This window comes from Tenrec ecaudatus, chromosome 11 (assembly GCF_050624435.1).
Source record: "Tenrec ecaudatus isolate mTenEca1 chromosome 11, mTenEca1.hap1, whole genome shotgun sequence".
NCBI classification, from domain to species: Eukaryota; Metazoa; Chordata; class Mammalia; order Afrosoricida; family Tenrecidae; genus Tenrec; species Tenrec ecaudatus.
The window spans coordinates 104015369-104029398 of record NC_134540.1 but is presented as its reverse complement, the minus strand read 5'-3'; the positions used below and the strand labels follow the sequence as shown (position 1 = coordinate 104029398).

The following is a 14030-nucleotide window of genomic DNA, read 5'->3' as shown; positions in this document are numbered from 1 at the left end:
TGAGTTTGGCATCAAGTGGTTCAAGCCCACCAGCTGCTCTGAGGTGAAAAACGAAGCTCTCTGCTCCTGTAAAGGTTTTACGGCCTTGGGAACCCAGTAGAGAGTCACTATGAGCCAGAATGGACTCAATGGAAGTGGTTTTGTCCTTCTTTTAATGCCCCTTCGAGGAGCCTTGGGGACACAAATACTCAGCTCCTAATTGAAAGCTCCAGCTTCAAACCCACCAGCAGCCCCGCAGAAGAAGAGATCTGGTAATCTACTCTGGTAAAGATTACACACTCGAGAACCCTATGGGGTGTTCTGCTCGCCTATAAGCTCACTGGAAGTCAGAACTGACTGGAGAGCACACAACAACCAAACAACAGCACCCCTTCAGGGACTCACTGTGGACCCCCTATCCGTGGGCTTCCCCACTGGCCCTGGGAGGAATTGAAGAAAGAATTCAATTGGCCAGAGAGGAACAGGGCTCCAATCCTCCTTCCCTGGCTCTGCATGGGCCCACCTAACAGCAAGTCACACTGAAGGCTCCTGCATTCACAAGCCCTGCCTTTACATCCATCCATCTCCACGCGCAGAGGGTTTGCTGCGTACAATCTGTTGCAAGCTGTTCCTTCTCTCACTCCAGTCACAGGCCCATTCATGTTTTCTGGAAATGAAGTTCTTGAATTTATGCTCACATTTATGTGTTTTGTGTCCTTCTGGCTCCTACACATGAACACTGCAAATGCTTCTCTGTCCACACGAGTCCCCACGTGGCAGGAGAACAGCGTGCACTCCCACAAAAGCAAGCATGCAAAAGTATCTTTGTCCCTAGTGGCGGCAGTTCTTAATATCGCGTGCAGTTTCAGTCGTAACTTTTTTCTCTTTTCATGAAACCGGGGTGGAAAGAAATCACTTTGAGTAGTAATTTCTTTGAATTACTTTGAATAGTAATGAATAACACTCTGAGAGCTAGAACCAAGACAAGAAATGATATTGGGGAAAATAGAAGAGTTTTGCCAGGAAAGCTACTTAACTGTAAGTTACAGGCCATGAATCCTGAATAGAGAAATTAATCTACTCTGGAAGAAGAACATGAGCTAAGACAGATGCTGGTGGCTGCCTGACAATTACTGCTCCAACTTCTGCCGCCAACACCCCCCTGTCTTAGCACTTACTTACGTACCACAAGTGAACTCACAGTGCCCACTGGGTCCCATGAGGGGTCTGCTTCATAATAAAGAGCAATGCCCAGCACATCCCTTTCCTCCGGCTGTGCACAGCCACGTCTGGACGTGATGTCTAAATGGTGACAGGCCCCTTCTGAACACGGAGACACACGTCTCAAAGCCTCCCTGCCATCGAGCCGGTTCTGACTCTTATCTACCCTGGGAGGCAGGGTAGAACTGCCCCTGTAGGTTTCTGAGACTGTAACTCTTCATGGGGGTAAAAAGCCTTGCCTTTCACCCTTGGAGCCCCTGGTGGTTTTGAACTGCTGACGGTGTGGTCAGCAGCCCAATGCATAACTGACCATCACACCACCACATGATGGTCATGCCTGGACCCTGATGGCACTGCTGGCCCGAGGCTCCAATCCAGGGACGTTCTCCCTCTGGGCTTCTCATCGTGTGAAACCACGTATTCCTTTACCATTTAAACCGCATTTACTGTGCTCTGATCTCCCCCAAGCATATACCCGCCAATGAAAACAATAATTGTTCCTGAAGGACAAATACGTGATATCCTGAAGGTAGAGCGGTCGGTGACAGCTTTAATTATGATCGCTGTGATCTTGCTTTTCATACTAGATGTGCATCTTTCACATCAGGCTGCTCGCTCACCATCTGGTGATGGCAGCGCCCCAGGAATTTTGTCCAGAGCTCATTCTTGTTCACTATTAATCCGCGAGGCTCTGGAGAAGGGGAGTCCACACCTCGAGTCAGGAATGGAGCGTGTGACTATGGTCCGTCTGATTGGGGCTGGTCCCTGGTTCAGGGATGGGCATGGTCCAAGCCAGGTCAAGCAGGATCAATGCAGACCCATTCCAGAAGCTTCAGCAGACGCTCACTTCTGCTAAATTTAGTGCTGGAAGGACGTGAGCCTGGCCCTGCTAGGGGTTCCGCTGGGGCCTGAGAAAGTAGCCCACAGAGCGGAAGGTAGAGCCTGGGGACCAAGAGAAAATGCGTCCCTGACTTTGTCCCCGTCCTGAATCTAGCCACACCCTAAGTTAGTCAGAGAGACTCTGCAAGCATGCAGCGCTGTCACACGGCCCATAAGACCTAGATCCCTGTGTATTGTCTGCCTTGGTCCTCGGGAACGCATGTTCCCTGAAGGAAAGGTCTCTTCCTGTCCTGTTTCCGACCTCGCTGGTGCTCTGCATCCAATAGATGCTTTTCTAAATCTGCTGGCATTGCCTTTTCTTTCGCATGGAAACACACACCCCGACTTGCTGGGCCCAAAGGTAACTAGGCAGACAACTTAAGTGAAAACAGGATGGCAAAGAAGGCTGGGTGGAATTGAGCAAAATAAATCAATAAATAGATGGATAGATAGATTAAAACCCCCTTTCTCCAAATCGAGCTTGTCATGAAGAAGATCTAGCACGCAGTGAAATGCCGGTTGGAGACAGTACTGGATTGAAGGTTTCCTGGGGGCAGGGCAGGGAGGTGGGCGAGGAAATGGGGTGCTAATAACAGTGGGTCCAAGGAAGAAGAAGGCGTTTCGAATGGACCGCGGTGATGGTGGCACACCTCTCCTTACTGACTGGCATGGTAGGTGGATTACATGCCTTAAAATGTGTTAAGAAGACAGAAGCTATAACATGTCTCCGTACAGGCAAGGGGATTAGACGCACAGAGTGACTTTAAAAGAAAGACACATTACTGAAGTTGAATAAACCCGAGATGCTCAGAAGGACCCAGTAAAGCCATGTCCGCTCAGATCTGTTTTCAGAAGAACAGAAGCAGTATCATGTGTGGTTTGCTTCTCCTCTCTGCACAGAGCTCCCGCCTCTGGCCTTGCAGTTTGTCACACTGGAACCCCAGGGTCAGAGCTATGCAGGCCCTGGTACAGCCCCCGGACTTCCTGAACGAGCTACCGTCCATCTCAGAGCCTTCAGCTCCTTGCACGCCTAGCTCCTGACTCCAACAATGAGACCAGGGAGACTCTGCAGGGAGGGTCTACACCCAGGTTTGTATCCTCGATGGATCGCCTTTCCAGCTCGAGAATGCCCCGGGCAGAAGAAGTGTGCTTGTCCAATAATGGGTTGCACAAACCCACTGCCATCAAGTGGATTCTAATTCATCACCACCCCATATAGAGTTTCTGAGGCTGTTCATCTTTCCAGGCTGTGCAAAAAGTCTCAACTTACTCCTGTGGAGTGGTGAGTGGATTTGAACCACTGACCTTGTGGTTACCTGACAGCACCACCAGGGCCTCACAGAGCAATATAAGTACACCCATTAAGGACTTGTGATTTAAGTGCACATGGAACCAAAGGGGAGGGGTTGAGAAAAGGGCACCTTGCACATTTGTTCCCAGACACCTGCTTGTGTGGGTTTATTTCCCTTCCATTGGGTACTGGCTCTTGAGCCTTAAGCAGAAGGGACCCCTGCGGAGCTGGTCAGCTATTCTGCAAAGGTCATGCAATCCACCCACCTACACCAGTTTTCTCAGGTACAAAATCGAGAGTTCTTTTGCACTGTCACAAAGGACCTGTGGTGTCATGATGGGGGGCTGGGGAGAGAATCTTCCCTCCCTGAGAGCCGACATTGAACACCAAAGACACGCTAAATGTTTGATTAGGGTTAGCCTGCACACAGCAGGGCAGGGCTGTTGAAGCATGCTCCGTTTTCCCCTCGTGATGACTTATCGAGAAGACGGAGCGTGTCTGGAATTGAGGCTAACACAACTGTCTCAAAGCCAATCATCATCTCCATGAACAAAAAGGCAACTCAATACTACAAGTTGGCATCTGGAAAACGGTCCTTAACACCAAGAACCTCAGTAACAACCTGCCTCTCAAGACTGCAGGCACAGTGCCTGCGGGTGGAAGGGGGCCTCCGAGGAAACAGGGCAGGAAGAGGGAGGGCGAGCAAGCTAACAAAAGGGGCACAGTGTGATGTTGCAGAAAACACTGCCAAGACAGTGCTCAGAAGATCACAAAATGCCGTCATCCGCCTGAACTCACACAGAACCAGATTCACACCCATACGCCAGGGAGTCCCACACAGACAGGCCTCAGGTTTGTTTCCTTTCTTGCTGACCAAAAGGTTTTGTCTATAATAGAAATTCTAAGCCAGCACTTTATATAACTTCTACTGTGTGTAAAAATGCTTACCAAAATGTTTAATAAAATTGTATATATACACATACATACAAAGAATACTACATTCTAATTTAAAAAGTAATTCTGTGGATATTAAACAACGGATCTGATGTCGTTGCTTAGAATTACAAGGAGCTAGTGGTGAGCTGGTAAAAGTGCTCAGATTCTACCCCCAAAGGTTGGCAGTTCAAACTTCCTGGCGGCTCCACAGGTGAGGGACGGACTGCTTCCGAGGGGACAAGGGCCTTGGAAACCCTGTGAGGCAGCCCCACTCCTTCTTACAGGGTCCTCGGAGTCAGAAACGACGTGGCAGTGGGTGTTTCCATTTGGGGCTGAGTGAGCCTCAGGAAAATTACCAGTGAAGAGTGTGAACGAGAAACAGTATACAATGGTCTGTGCAGTCTGGGCATCAAAAAGATCAATTATGAGATTGCTACAAATGAATTTCTGCAAAGCAGTCCCCACCCCCCCAGACACTATTGTTTCATAGCCAGCTTTTCCTAACAGGGAAAAACAAAAATGACTTTTCCCTCATAGAGTAAAATCCACAACTTGGCGCTTTTTGCTTCCAAGTGGTCCATCCACAGTGTTGCTACTTGTGGTTGTAGCGGCATCTACAGAAGTATAAGATCAGCCTGTTCCTTCAAGTCCTCGTCATGGGTTAAGGGCACATAAGAATACCAGGTTGGCCTCGAGACTTGAGGGTCTCACGGCGCTCCAACCTCAGGGTGTACTCTTCGGCACCAGTCAACCCCGCCCGCCATCCAATTTCGGGTTCAGATATTCTTGTAGCTCCCCTGATTATTTTTCTTCCCTTGGCACAAACCTCATTCTAGTGAGCAAGTCATAAAGAAGACCGTTCCCCTGCACTGATATAGCACCCACTGGTGAGCCAAACGGAGTGGGGTCTGCAAAGTCAGCAAATCTGCACCCCCACGCTGGAAGCGAGCAGGCACTCGGCCCGTGGGGCGTGCACACCACCCTTCCCATGGCTGCAGCCAGCAGGCTGTCCTGATGTGCCCGCCGGAGGACAAAGCAGCAGCCAGCCGCTGCCTGCTGCAGAGAATTCACCTTTCCACGGTGCCCAGCTCACCTATCACTGCAGCAAAGGGCCAAGTTTCCCGCTTTTAATAGTTGTGACTGGGAGTTCTAAACAATCTTCCTAAAACCGGAATTACGGAGTCTGTGGTGCTCTAGGCCTTGCCCTGGCATCCTAGAAGTGTGTGCAGACTGGGGCCGCACGGAGGGCACTGAGCGCGGGCAGTGGCTGGACATCCTGATCCTGGCATCCTAGAAGTGTGTGCAGACTGAGGGCGCATGGAGGGCACTGAGCGCGGGCAGTGGCTGGACATCCTGATGTCAGCAATTAAAAAAAATTCACTGCCATCGAGTGAATTCTGACTCACGGTGACCTTATAGAGCAGGGTAGAACTGCCCCTGTGAGTTTCCAAGACAGTAACTCCTCTTGGTAGTAGAAAACCTCATCTTTCTTCCATGGAGCAGCTGGTGGTTTCAAACCGCTGACCTTGTGGTTAGCAGCCCAAGAGGCTCTAAATCAAGGCAGTATCTAAGAGAGATGGCAGCCATGAATACAAACAGGGGCCACACCCATGGTTCATTTACTAGACATAATTCCAACAAACTTAGATGATTACTGCGATGTTGGAAAGAGGTTAATGGTTACCTGGGTGATTCCAACAGGTAAGCATTTGACTAAACGGAAAGATGGGGGGGTTCAAGCCCACCCAGAAGTGTCATGGAAGACAGCCCTCGTGGTGACAGACATTTAGAGAGCCACCACCTTAGAAGCCCTCTGGGACAGTTCTGCCCTGTCACGGTGGGGTCACCGGGACTTAGAAGCGTCTGAATGGCAACATGCAAGTGGTTTATAGACGTTTTACCAGAAAAGGTTTTAAGATACAAACCTTATTGTTCACAATCGCTTCAGAGTCATCAAAGACAAAATCCCCGTCATAGCTGCGGGCAAAACACAGGAGGGAAACGAATCCTACTACTAACTTAGCCCAGATGGGAGGAAGAACCGAAGATGGAATGACGTGGTCCAAAGCGGCGTCCAGCTCGGCCATTTTGAACGCTGCAGGCTGCCACGCTCCTGCTCCAGCATCATGCCAGTGAGAAATCTGCAAAAACAACAACAACAACAGGTCACAGGTGTGCATCAATGCGTTTTTGAGGACGTTTCCACAGTGGAGCTCTTGACCTTAATGAAGTGCGCGGAGGCCAGGCGGGCATTCATGCTGCGGTTTTAAAGGGTGTAAATGATCGGAACTTTTAAAAGACGGTTTTCAAACTTTGGTGGACAGAAAAGACCTCAGGGATGCCCTCAGATTCTTGGCTCGGCCTCCTCCTCTGGGAGCAGAAACCCCGGGATCTCTGATGCCGGAGTCCCTGTGGGAACACTCATACGATGACATCCTGTGTTTATCCATCCCAATGGCAAATTACACTTTATAATACGTGACTGCTCACCAAAATGTTAAAAATGTTAAAATGTTTTTCATTCAGTCAAGAACACTTAACAAATGCGGTTGTGTTGCCTGCCACCTCTCCTTTGTGTACAAATTTCTGCCAGAATTCTGTCATCATGACCTCTTTTCCCCTTGCCAGCCTCTGACTAGCTAATAGTTGGGTCTTAGCACATGGGGAGGGGTTTAATATATCATCTTTAGTCTGAAAAATCAATTTGTAGAACTAAAGAGGCATATGTGAGTTAAATAAAAAGGAGAGAGAGAAGAGGAGAGTTTAATATAAGTTATAGACAAAGCAAAAGATCAACTGCCTGGGTAATGGTTTAAGTACAAAGGATTGGCAGAGAAAGACAAGAACACTGTAGGTTGATGGGTCTAAGACAACATGTTAACTGGGAGAGGACTGGGCTATATCTTGAAGGATAGGGTGAAGAGAAGTGAGGCTATTCAAAATGAGGATACAATGTCCAAGATTGGTGAAAAGGTCAAGTTAAAAATAGACCAGTCCACTAAGGGCTCAATAGAAAGTAAATGTTTAGAAAATAATGATGGCAACATATGTAAAATTTGCTTGATACAACTGATGTATGGATTGTTATAAGAGCTGTAAGAGTCCCCAATAAAATGATCTTTTAATTAAAAAGCAAATAAAATAGTAAGCGCCGACATTTAAATCTACCTTTAATAGAACTAAATCAATTTTGTGTAGGTAGTCTATCCCCCAAATAAATGCTATGTGATGTGAAAATAGCTGAATATAATATATATATATACACCAGTCCTCACTTACTGACATGATCAATAATGGCTAGGTTCCAAAGACCAGGCTGTTATGTGAAAATCGGCATTCTCCAAACATGGGTCCTGGTGGGGTAGTGGTTCTGCAATGGGCTGCGGTCACAAGGTTGGCAGTTCAAAATGGAGGATGAGTACATCATGGTACCATTGCCAAATGACATCATTTGGTAACTGCCAACCCACGAAGAAGCATGACCCAGCGAAACTAACACAGTCTTCACGACCATTGCCAGCATTCCTCTCACCTCGTTCTGGAGACTGATGACTGCCACACATGCTTTGATAATGTGTGACATAGATTCGTTTGCTGCCATAAATGTAGCCACACACAGCTTTAGCTTTTCTTCCAAACAGGCAGAGTAGTAAAGCCATACATATTTGTCTCAGTCTTGCCATTTACTAGTGACCTTGGGCACATCATATATCCTGTCTGATGCCCGTGAGGGTTGCCTAACAACTTCTTGCCTTCGATTCTGCCCAAGTATTGTTATGCTGCCCACCTCCCTAGTCATGTTTTATCTGCCTCTATTTCCAAGTGTGATATTTTCTTTGGATCTGACAGAATGATGAATGGGCCTGGCTGCTTGGGTTCCCACCCTGTGTAATTTTCAACAAGCTACCATATATACTTGTGTATAAGCTGAGTTTTTCCAGCACATTTTTAATGCAGGTTTTGTGGCAAAATTAGGTGCCTTGGCTGATATTCGGGTCGGCTTATACTTGAGTATATACGATACTTAACCTCTCTGGGCCTCAGATTTATCAGTTCTTAAACACGGATGCAAACAGTACCTGAAACATCATCTGGCTTTCATGAGGGTTCTTGGAGTTACCCACTTAGAGCGCCTAGAACACTGCCCAACATTAGTAAATGCTCGGGGAGGGGTTACCTATTACTACCAACTCTTTCTTCATTGGAGTTGAAAGTATCACTAGAGAACTACTGTCTTTTGGGGAAAAAAATCCCCTTTACATGTGGTTTATTGGTACCAAGGTGCTTACCTTCCCTACTAGTTACCTGCCCCCCATTTCTTCCACGCTGAGATGAGAGAATGCCAGCCCCCTTGATTGGAAAGGCAGTTTCAATGTATTTGTTTCCTGATCCCCAAGTGAATGCCCTAGAATATGGAATCAATTAGAAGTCAGCAAAATAGGGCATCTTTACATCCTGGGCATCTTTCATATCGGCTTATATCTGCGCGAACACACAGCGACAGATCAAATAGTCTATGGGGCACCATTCTATGGTATCGCTGTCCCTTTCCAGGGGCTGGAAGGCAGGTTCAGATTTACCACCCAGAGATGAGAGGCTCGGCAATGCTTTCATTGCTGGCCCCTTGAGCCTCTCCGCCTGATGTAACCCATGATCTCAGCAAGGGCCGCGGGAATAGTCCAGCTACTGTCTACTGCCTTTTTTTTCTTTTCTAGTGAAAGGACAAACCATTGCTCAGAGATCCAAATTACAGCCGCCAACACAATACAGGTCACCCCACAGGCCCCAACCATTGTGTTTACATCTCAGCTAAAGAAATTACTCCTGCTACTTAAAAAAAAAAAAATCGAATCAAAGACTGAATAGTTAGGAAGATGTCACCACTTCATGGGTGAGGGAAATAAAAGCGTTCTCTGATATGAAAAATTAACGCGGAATAAAGCCCCACAAGTAACTTTCATCCATTTTAAAACACTCGATAGAGCTGTTAGCTGATGAGTGGCCCTATAACTTAACTGGTCTTGACAGCATCTGTTTTACCCCATCTATTTGAATGTTATTTTACCAAAGTCAATGGTTTAAATGGAATCACAGGAGGGCCCCCAAACTAAACTGCCCCATCGAGTCTTTGCCAACTCACAGTGATCCTCTAGGACAGAGCAGAACTGCCCCTGTGGGTTTTCGAGGCTGTAAGTCTAACTAGACTAGAGAGCCTCATCTTTCTCCCTCGGAGTGGATGGGGGATTCAAACTGTTGATCTTGTGGTCAGCAGCCCAATGAGGAAACCACTATGCCACCGACTCAAAAAACTCAAACTGCCGTCAAGTCAATCCTAACTCATAGAACTTCCCTGTGGGCTCCCGAGGCTGTGAATCTTACAGGAGTGGGAAGCCTCACCTTGCTCCTGTGGAGAGGTCGGTAGTTTCAAACTGCTGGCCTTGGAGCTAGCAGCTAATTCGTAAGTCACCACACCAGCAGGGCTCCTATACCTCAGGAAATCATGTGTGCTCTTAAATTGGCCATCTTGCTTCAATCTTCATCTCAGATAGATGCAATATCGATTAATCATTTTGGTACTCATAAAACAGACAAGAGACATGCAAGGCCAAGGGTGGGTGTGAACATGTGGGGTGCCCTGGTAGCTTTGGCATCTTCTGGAGAAGACACTATGATTAGGTCAATGTCAGAGTCACCCTATCTCCTCTTCTCTTGCAGGGAATTAGACAACTAGATTATGTGCACCCGTACTTCTCAGTTCTGGTTATCCCTCTACCCCTTACAGTCTCTCTATTCTTCTACTTCAGGGGCTTCCTCCTCCCAGAATCTCTTAGACCCTTTCCTTACCGTCCCCAGAAAATACCTATACTGGCTGATAGAATGTAATAGAAGGGGGCTTCAAAGACTTTGTGGGAAATTTCCATTATCTTTTAATTCCACTTTCCCACAGACTTTTTGAAACCCTGTCATATTTACCGTTAATGTGCATCATGTAACAGTTTGAAAAATATCTCTGGCTAACAAATGTACTAGAAACCCACGCAAAGTTTCGACACTAGTCCAGTACTTAAAAAAACATAAGTCTCGGAGGCAGAGAAATCCGGACTCACAGGCTTTATGACTTTGGATATACGTCTACTTTCTGAGGTCAGCTGCCGCATCTGCAAAATAGGACGCCATTGTTGACCTCAGGACGTCCTGGGAAGGATAAAAGGAGCTAATGCTTGGAGCTTTGCTGGCATTGTGGGTTCAGAAGGTCAGTAGTTCAAACCCACTTGTTCCTTGGCAGAAGGACAAACCTATCTGCTCCAGGAAAGAAGCATTGTCTCAGAACCCCGTCCACGGTCGCTATGAGTCAGACGAGGCTCAATGGCAGAGGGCAATGTATGCGAACAATCAGGTCATTATTATTGCAATTATTTTTGAGAAATCCCTTTTAGGTGCCGAATCCCTGACTTCCCATCTTGGGAACACCCATGTTGCCACCAATTATTCATTCTGGGACTCAGGCTTACCCACCAGGGTCACCGCTACCTCATCAAGTGACCTGGAACAATTCAGAACCAAACTCACTGCATTGAGTCGATTCTCACTCATAGTGATCCTATGAGGCAGGGGAGAGCTGTCTGGGTGGGTTTTCAGGACTGTAACATTTTACAGGGTTAGAAATCTGCCTCATCTTTCTCAACAGGAGAGGTGGATGGTTTCGAACTGCTGACCTTGAGGTTAGCATACCCACTATGCCACCAGGGCTCCACCGAGCAATATTAAAAGGGGTACATTGTCCTTCCAGTGGTCCTCAGGTTTCTAGTTCTCCTGGCCAGAGTTCTTTGTGCTACATTCTGTCTCAAACAGGAAATCATCTTTGCTCCACAATGATCAGATACCAATGTGGCCCTCCAGCAAGAGCAGCCCACTTCCCACTCTTCCCTCGGTGGACCTTCAGCTCTATGGCCCTAGCTTTCTTCTCCACGTGATGTCTCGCCTGAGAGCCCATGTTGGCTGGCTGGTAAGGTCAACGGATGGAACCAGAAGGGAGGCCACTTACTCCAGCAGACTACTCCATCCAGTCTTCCTGGTTAATAAAGTGAGTATTCTGATCCCTATCTGACTCCGAGTTTATTTTGCCACTTTGTTCAACATGAACTGGCCCTGAACAACAGTTGCATTGGGAAGGAAGTCTCTTTATTCCCAATTTCTCAACCTTTTAACGTTTGGCCTCTGGTTTCAGAGGGTGAAACAAGCTGATCGATTACCAATGAAAGGGCCAAAAAAGACCTCAAAGAGATAGCCCCGGAATACATGTGACTGAGCTGCATCCTGTGGGGACACTGATAGCTGACACATTACCTTGAACGGCAGCAAGTGGGAATGGTGAGACCAGACTAAAAGTAAAATTAGCAGCAGCCACATACTTCACGGTCTTCTTCCACATGCACCAACAGGCCGGTTGGCCTCTCCTCAGCCTTTCTAGTTATGCACAAGGTCACCTGACCCTCCGCCAGGCTAAAGGGACACAGAGGCCTGGGGAATCAGCAGAGGAAAGTGTCCATCATTTCTGAACTCGCTTCTAGGGCCAGGAGATGGTGATCGGGCTTCTCTTATCCAGGGGCCGTCCAGGAAGGAGCTGGTCCTAACCATTGCCTGGCCCTCTGCAAGGCTGAGCAAAATGTTAACCGAAGATAGTTTCCCTTTTCTAATCCAGCTTACCCAAAGGTTATGCCTGTCTCTAACAAGAATGTCTCTCTTTGTTCAACAGTCACATCTGAACAGCTGCCCACAGTTGAACTGTCCCAGAAAGTTTGCCGCTTGCAAGCGTGTAGCCATTTTCCGATGGAAGGCTGTGGGCATCGCCTGACACCACCAGGCCCGGGAGGGTGTGCAGGAAAAGGGACCAGGAAGGGGGATCCAGTCATCTATCGCTGTAATAGTTTCTCAAGGAATTCTCCCCATCCCTCTGCTCTCCCGGGGAAAGTGCAGTGTGTATGATTCACAGCGCTCTGCTTCTAACTCCTCCCTTCTTTTGTGTGTGGTTTAAAAAAAAAAGCAAAGAAAAAAAGCAAAGCAAAACCAACAAACGAGCGCTCACACACGCACCACACACCCACCCACAGCTCGCAGACACAACAGCAACAAAACTAGAAACCCTGCAGAGTTCGCAGGAGGTGAGAGGTGTTGGTTTAGCCACCTGCTCCGCGTCCCCAAACTCCAAAGCCTCGCTGAAAACTGGGCTCCGCAGCCCTCGGCCGCCCGGGCCGGTTGCACGCCCCTTTCGTGCCGCTTCACAGCGGAGCGTGCGAGTGGCTGGCACTCACCGCGCAGCAGGGTGGTCGCCTTTTAACCCAAGGCACGCGGCCAAATGGCCCGGCTGTGCCCAGCAAACGCCTGCGCGCTGACAGCTGGCGGCCAGGCGCGGGGCGCGCGCTGGGGCAGACGGGGCACCGCAGCCAGGTGGCCACTTCGGGGACGTGAGGCAGCGGCCCGGCGCCCCGGGCCAGCTGGAGTGGGAATGGGGAGCAGGGGGTGGTGACCAAGGCCAGGGGCAAGGGGCAGAAAGCCGAGCCCGAGGTGCCAGAGGCGGGGCGCGCACCTCCCAAGCCGCTCCCTTTGTCCCGTGTTCTGCTTCCACGGGGCGCGGGGCGCCCAGGGCCCACGTCCCCGGGCGACCCCTGCCCCTACCGCAGCCCGGAGCTGAGCCCGGGTCCCGGCGTCCGCCCCTCGGAGGGGGCCAGAGCCAACTCCTCCAGCAGCGCCCCTGCCAAGGTGGGAGCCGCCCCCGAGCCGGGGCAGCCCCGCGGGGCTCGCGGAGCGGCGGCTGCAGGCACCCCGCGCCCGCTCCGCGCCCAACTCTGCTCGGCCCGCGGCGCGTTCGGTCGCGCACAGCGCTGCAGGGGCCGCGGCCGCGGCTCCAGGCGGCCCCGCGCGTTACCTGCAAGGAGCCCGAGCCGCGGCGGCATCTCCCTCCCCGGTGCGGAAACTCCGGCTGCTCTCGGCGCCCGCCCGGAGCTGGCCAGGGGGAGGGGCCGCCGAGCACCGCCCCCCTCCGCCCGCCCCCCGCCGCGCGCCCGCCGGTCCGCCGCTCCCCACGCGCGCCGCGCGCCCTCACTCCCTGGCTCGCCTCGGCCCGCCCCTCCTCCTAGCGATTGGCTGCTGCTGCCGTCACTTTCGCGCCGAGGCCCTCGCCCTCAGCAGGCCATTGGCGGACGCGTCGGCTACGGAAGGCCATAGGACGCCAGCCGTCCGTGGAGGCGGGGCGGGGACCGACGGGCTCGGCGGGAGACCAGGAAGCGGAGTTGTGGGGAGGGCGGTGGCGGTGCTGGGACGTCGGGAGGGGCAGGACCCGGGGCGGGGAAGAGGCGGCCCCCGCCTGGGCTTGGAGTGCGGGCTGCGCCCGGCGCGCTCACCCCGGGAAGCCGGCCCTCCCGGTGCCGCAGCTGTGCGCCGGCTGCGCTGCGCGCGGGGGTTCCTTCTCCGCCCTCCTGTACCCAGAGCGCTGGAGCCTATTTCTGGCCTGTCTCGCGCTTCTCTGGCTCTCGGTGGAGCTCCCTTAGGGGACTGCAGCTTCCCGGAGGGAAAAGAAACTGGATCAAAACAACTCCAACTTTAAACTTCATCCTGTCTGGGAGGAGATTGTTTAGGATGTCCATATCTCCATGTACTGCCTTAGAACTGAACTAAGCCTGTGCTTTTTGATCTAAGGCCTTGCACATCCGGCTTTTTGTTTCAG

General features: G+C 50.4%; 1 protein-coding gene across 1 annotated transcript in view; it reads right to left on the bottom strand.

The window, feature by feature from the left end:
* Positions 1 to 13324, bottom strand: part of TMTC4 (transmembrane O-mannosyltransferase targeting cadherins 4) — a 90433-nt gene extending 77109 nt beyond the window's left edge. The window contains exons 1-2 of the mRNA XM_075563453.1: positions 13233 to 13324; positions 6232 to 6447 (exon numbers count right to left, since the gene is read on the bottom strand). Of these exons, the coding sequence (XP_075419568.1) occupies positions 6232 to 6393 (162 nt within the window). The 5' untranslated portion in view covers positions 6394 to 6447; positions 13233 to 13324. The remainder of the gene's footprint in view (positions 1 to 6231; positions 6448 to 13232) is intronic.
* Between the last annotated feature and the right edge of the window lie 706 nt (positions 13325 to 14030).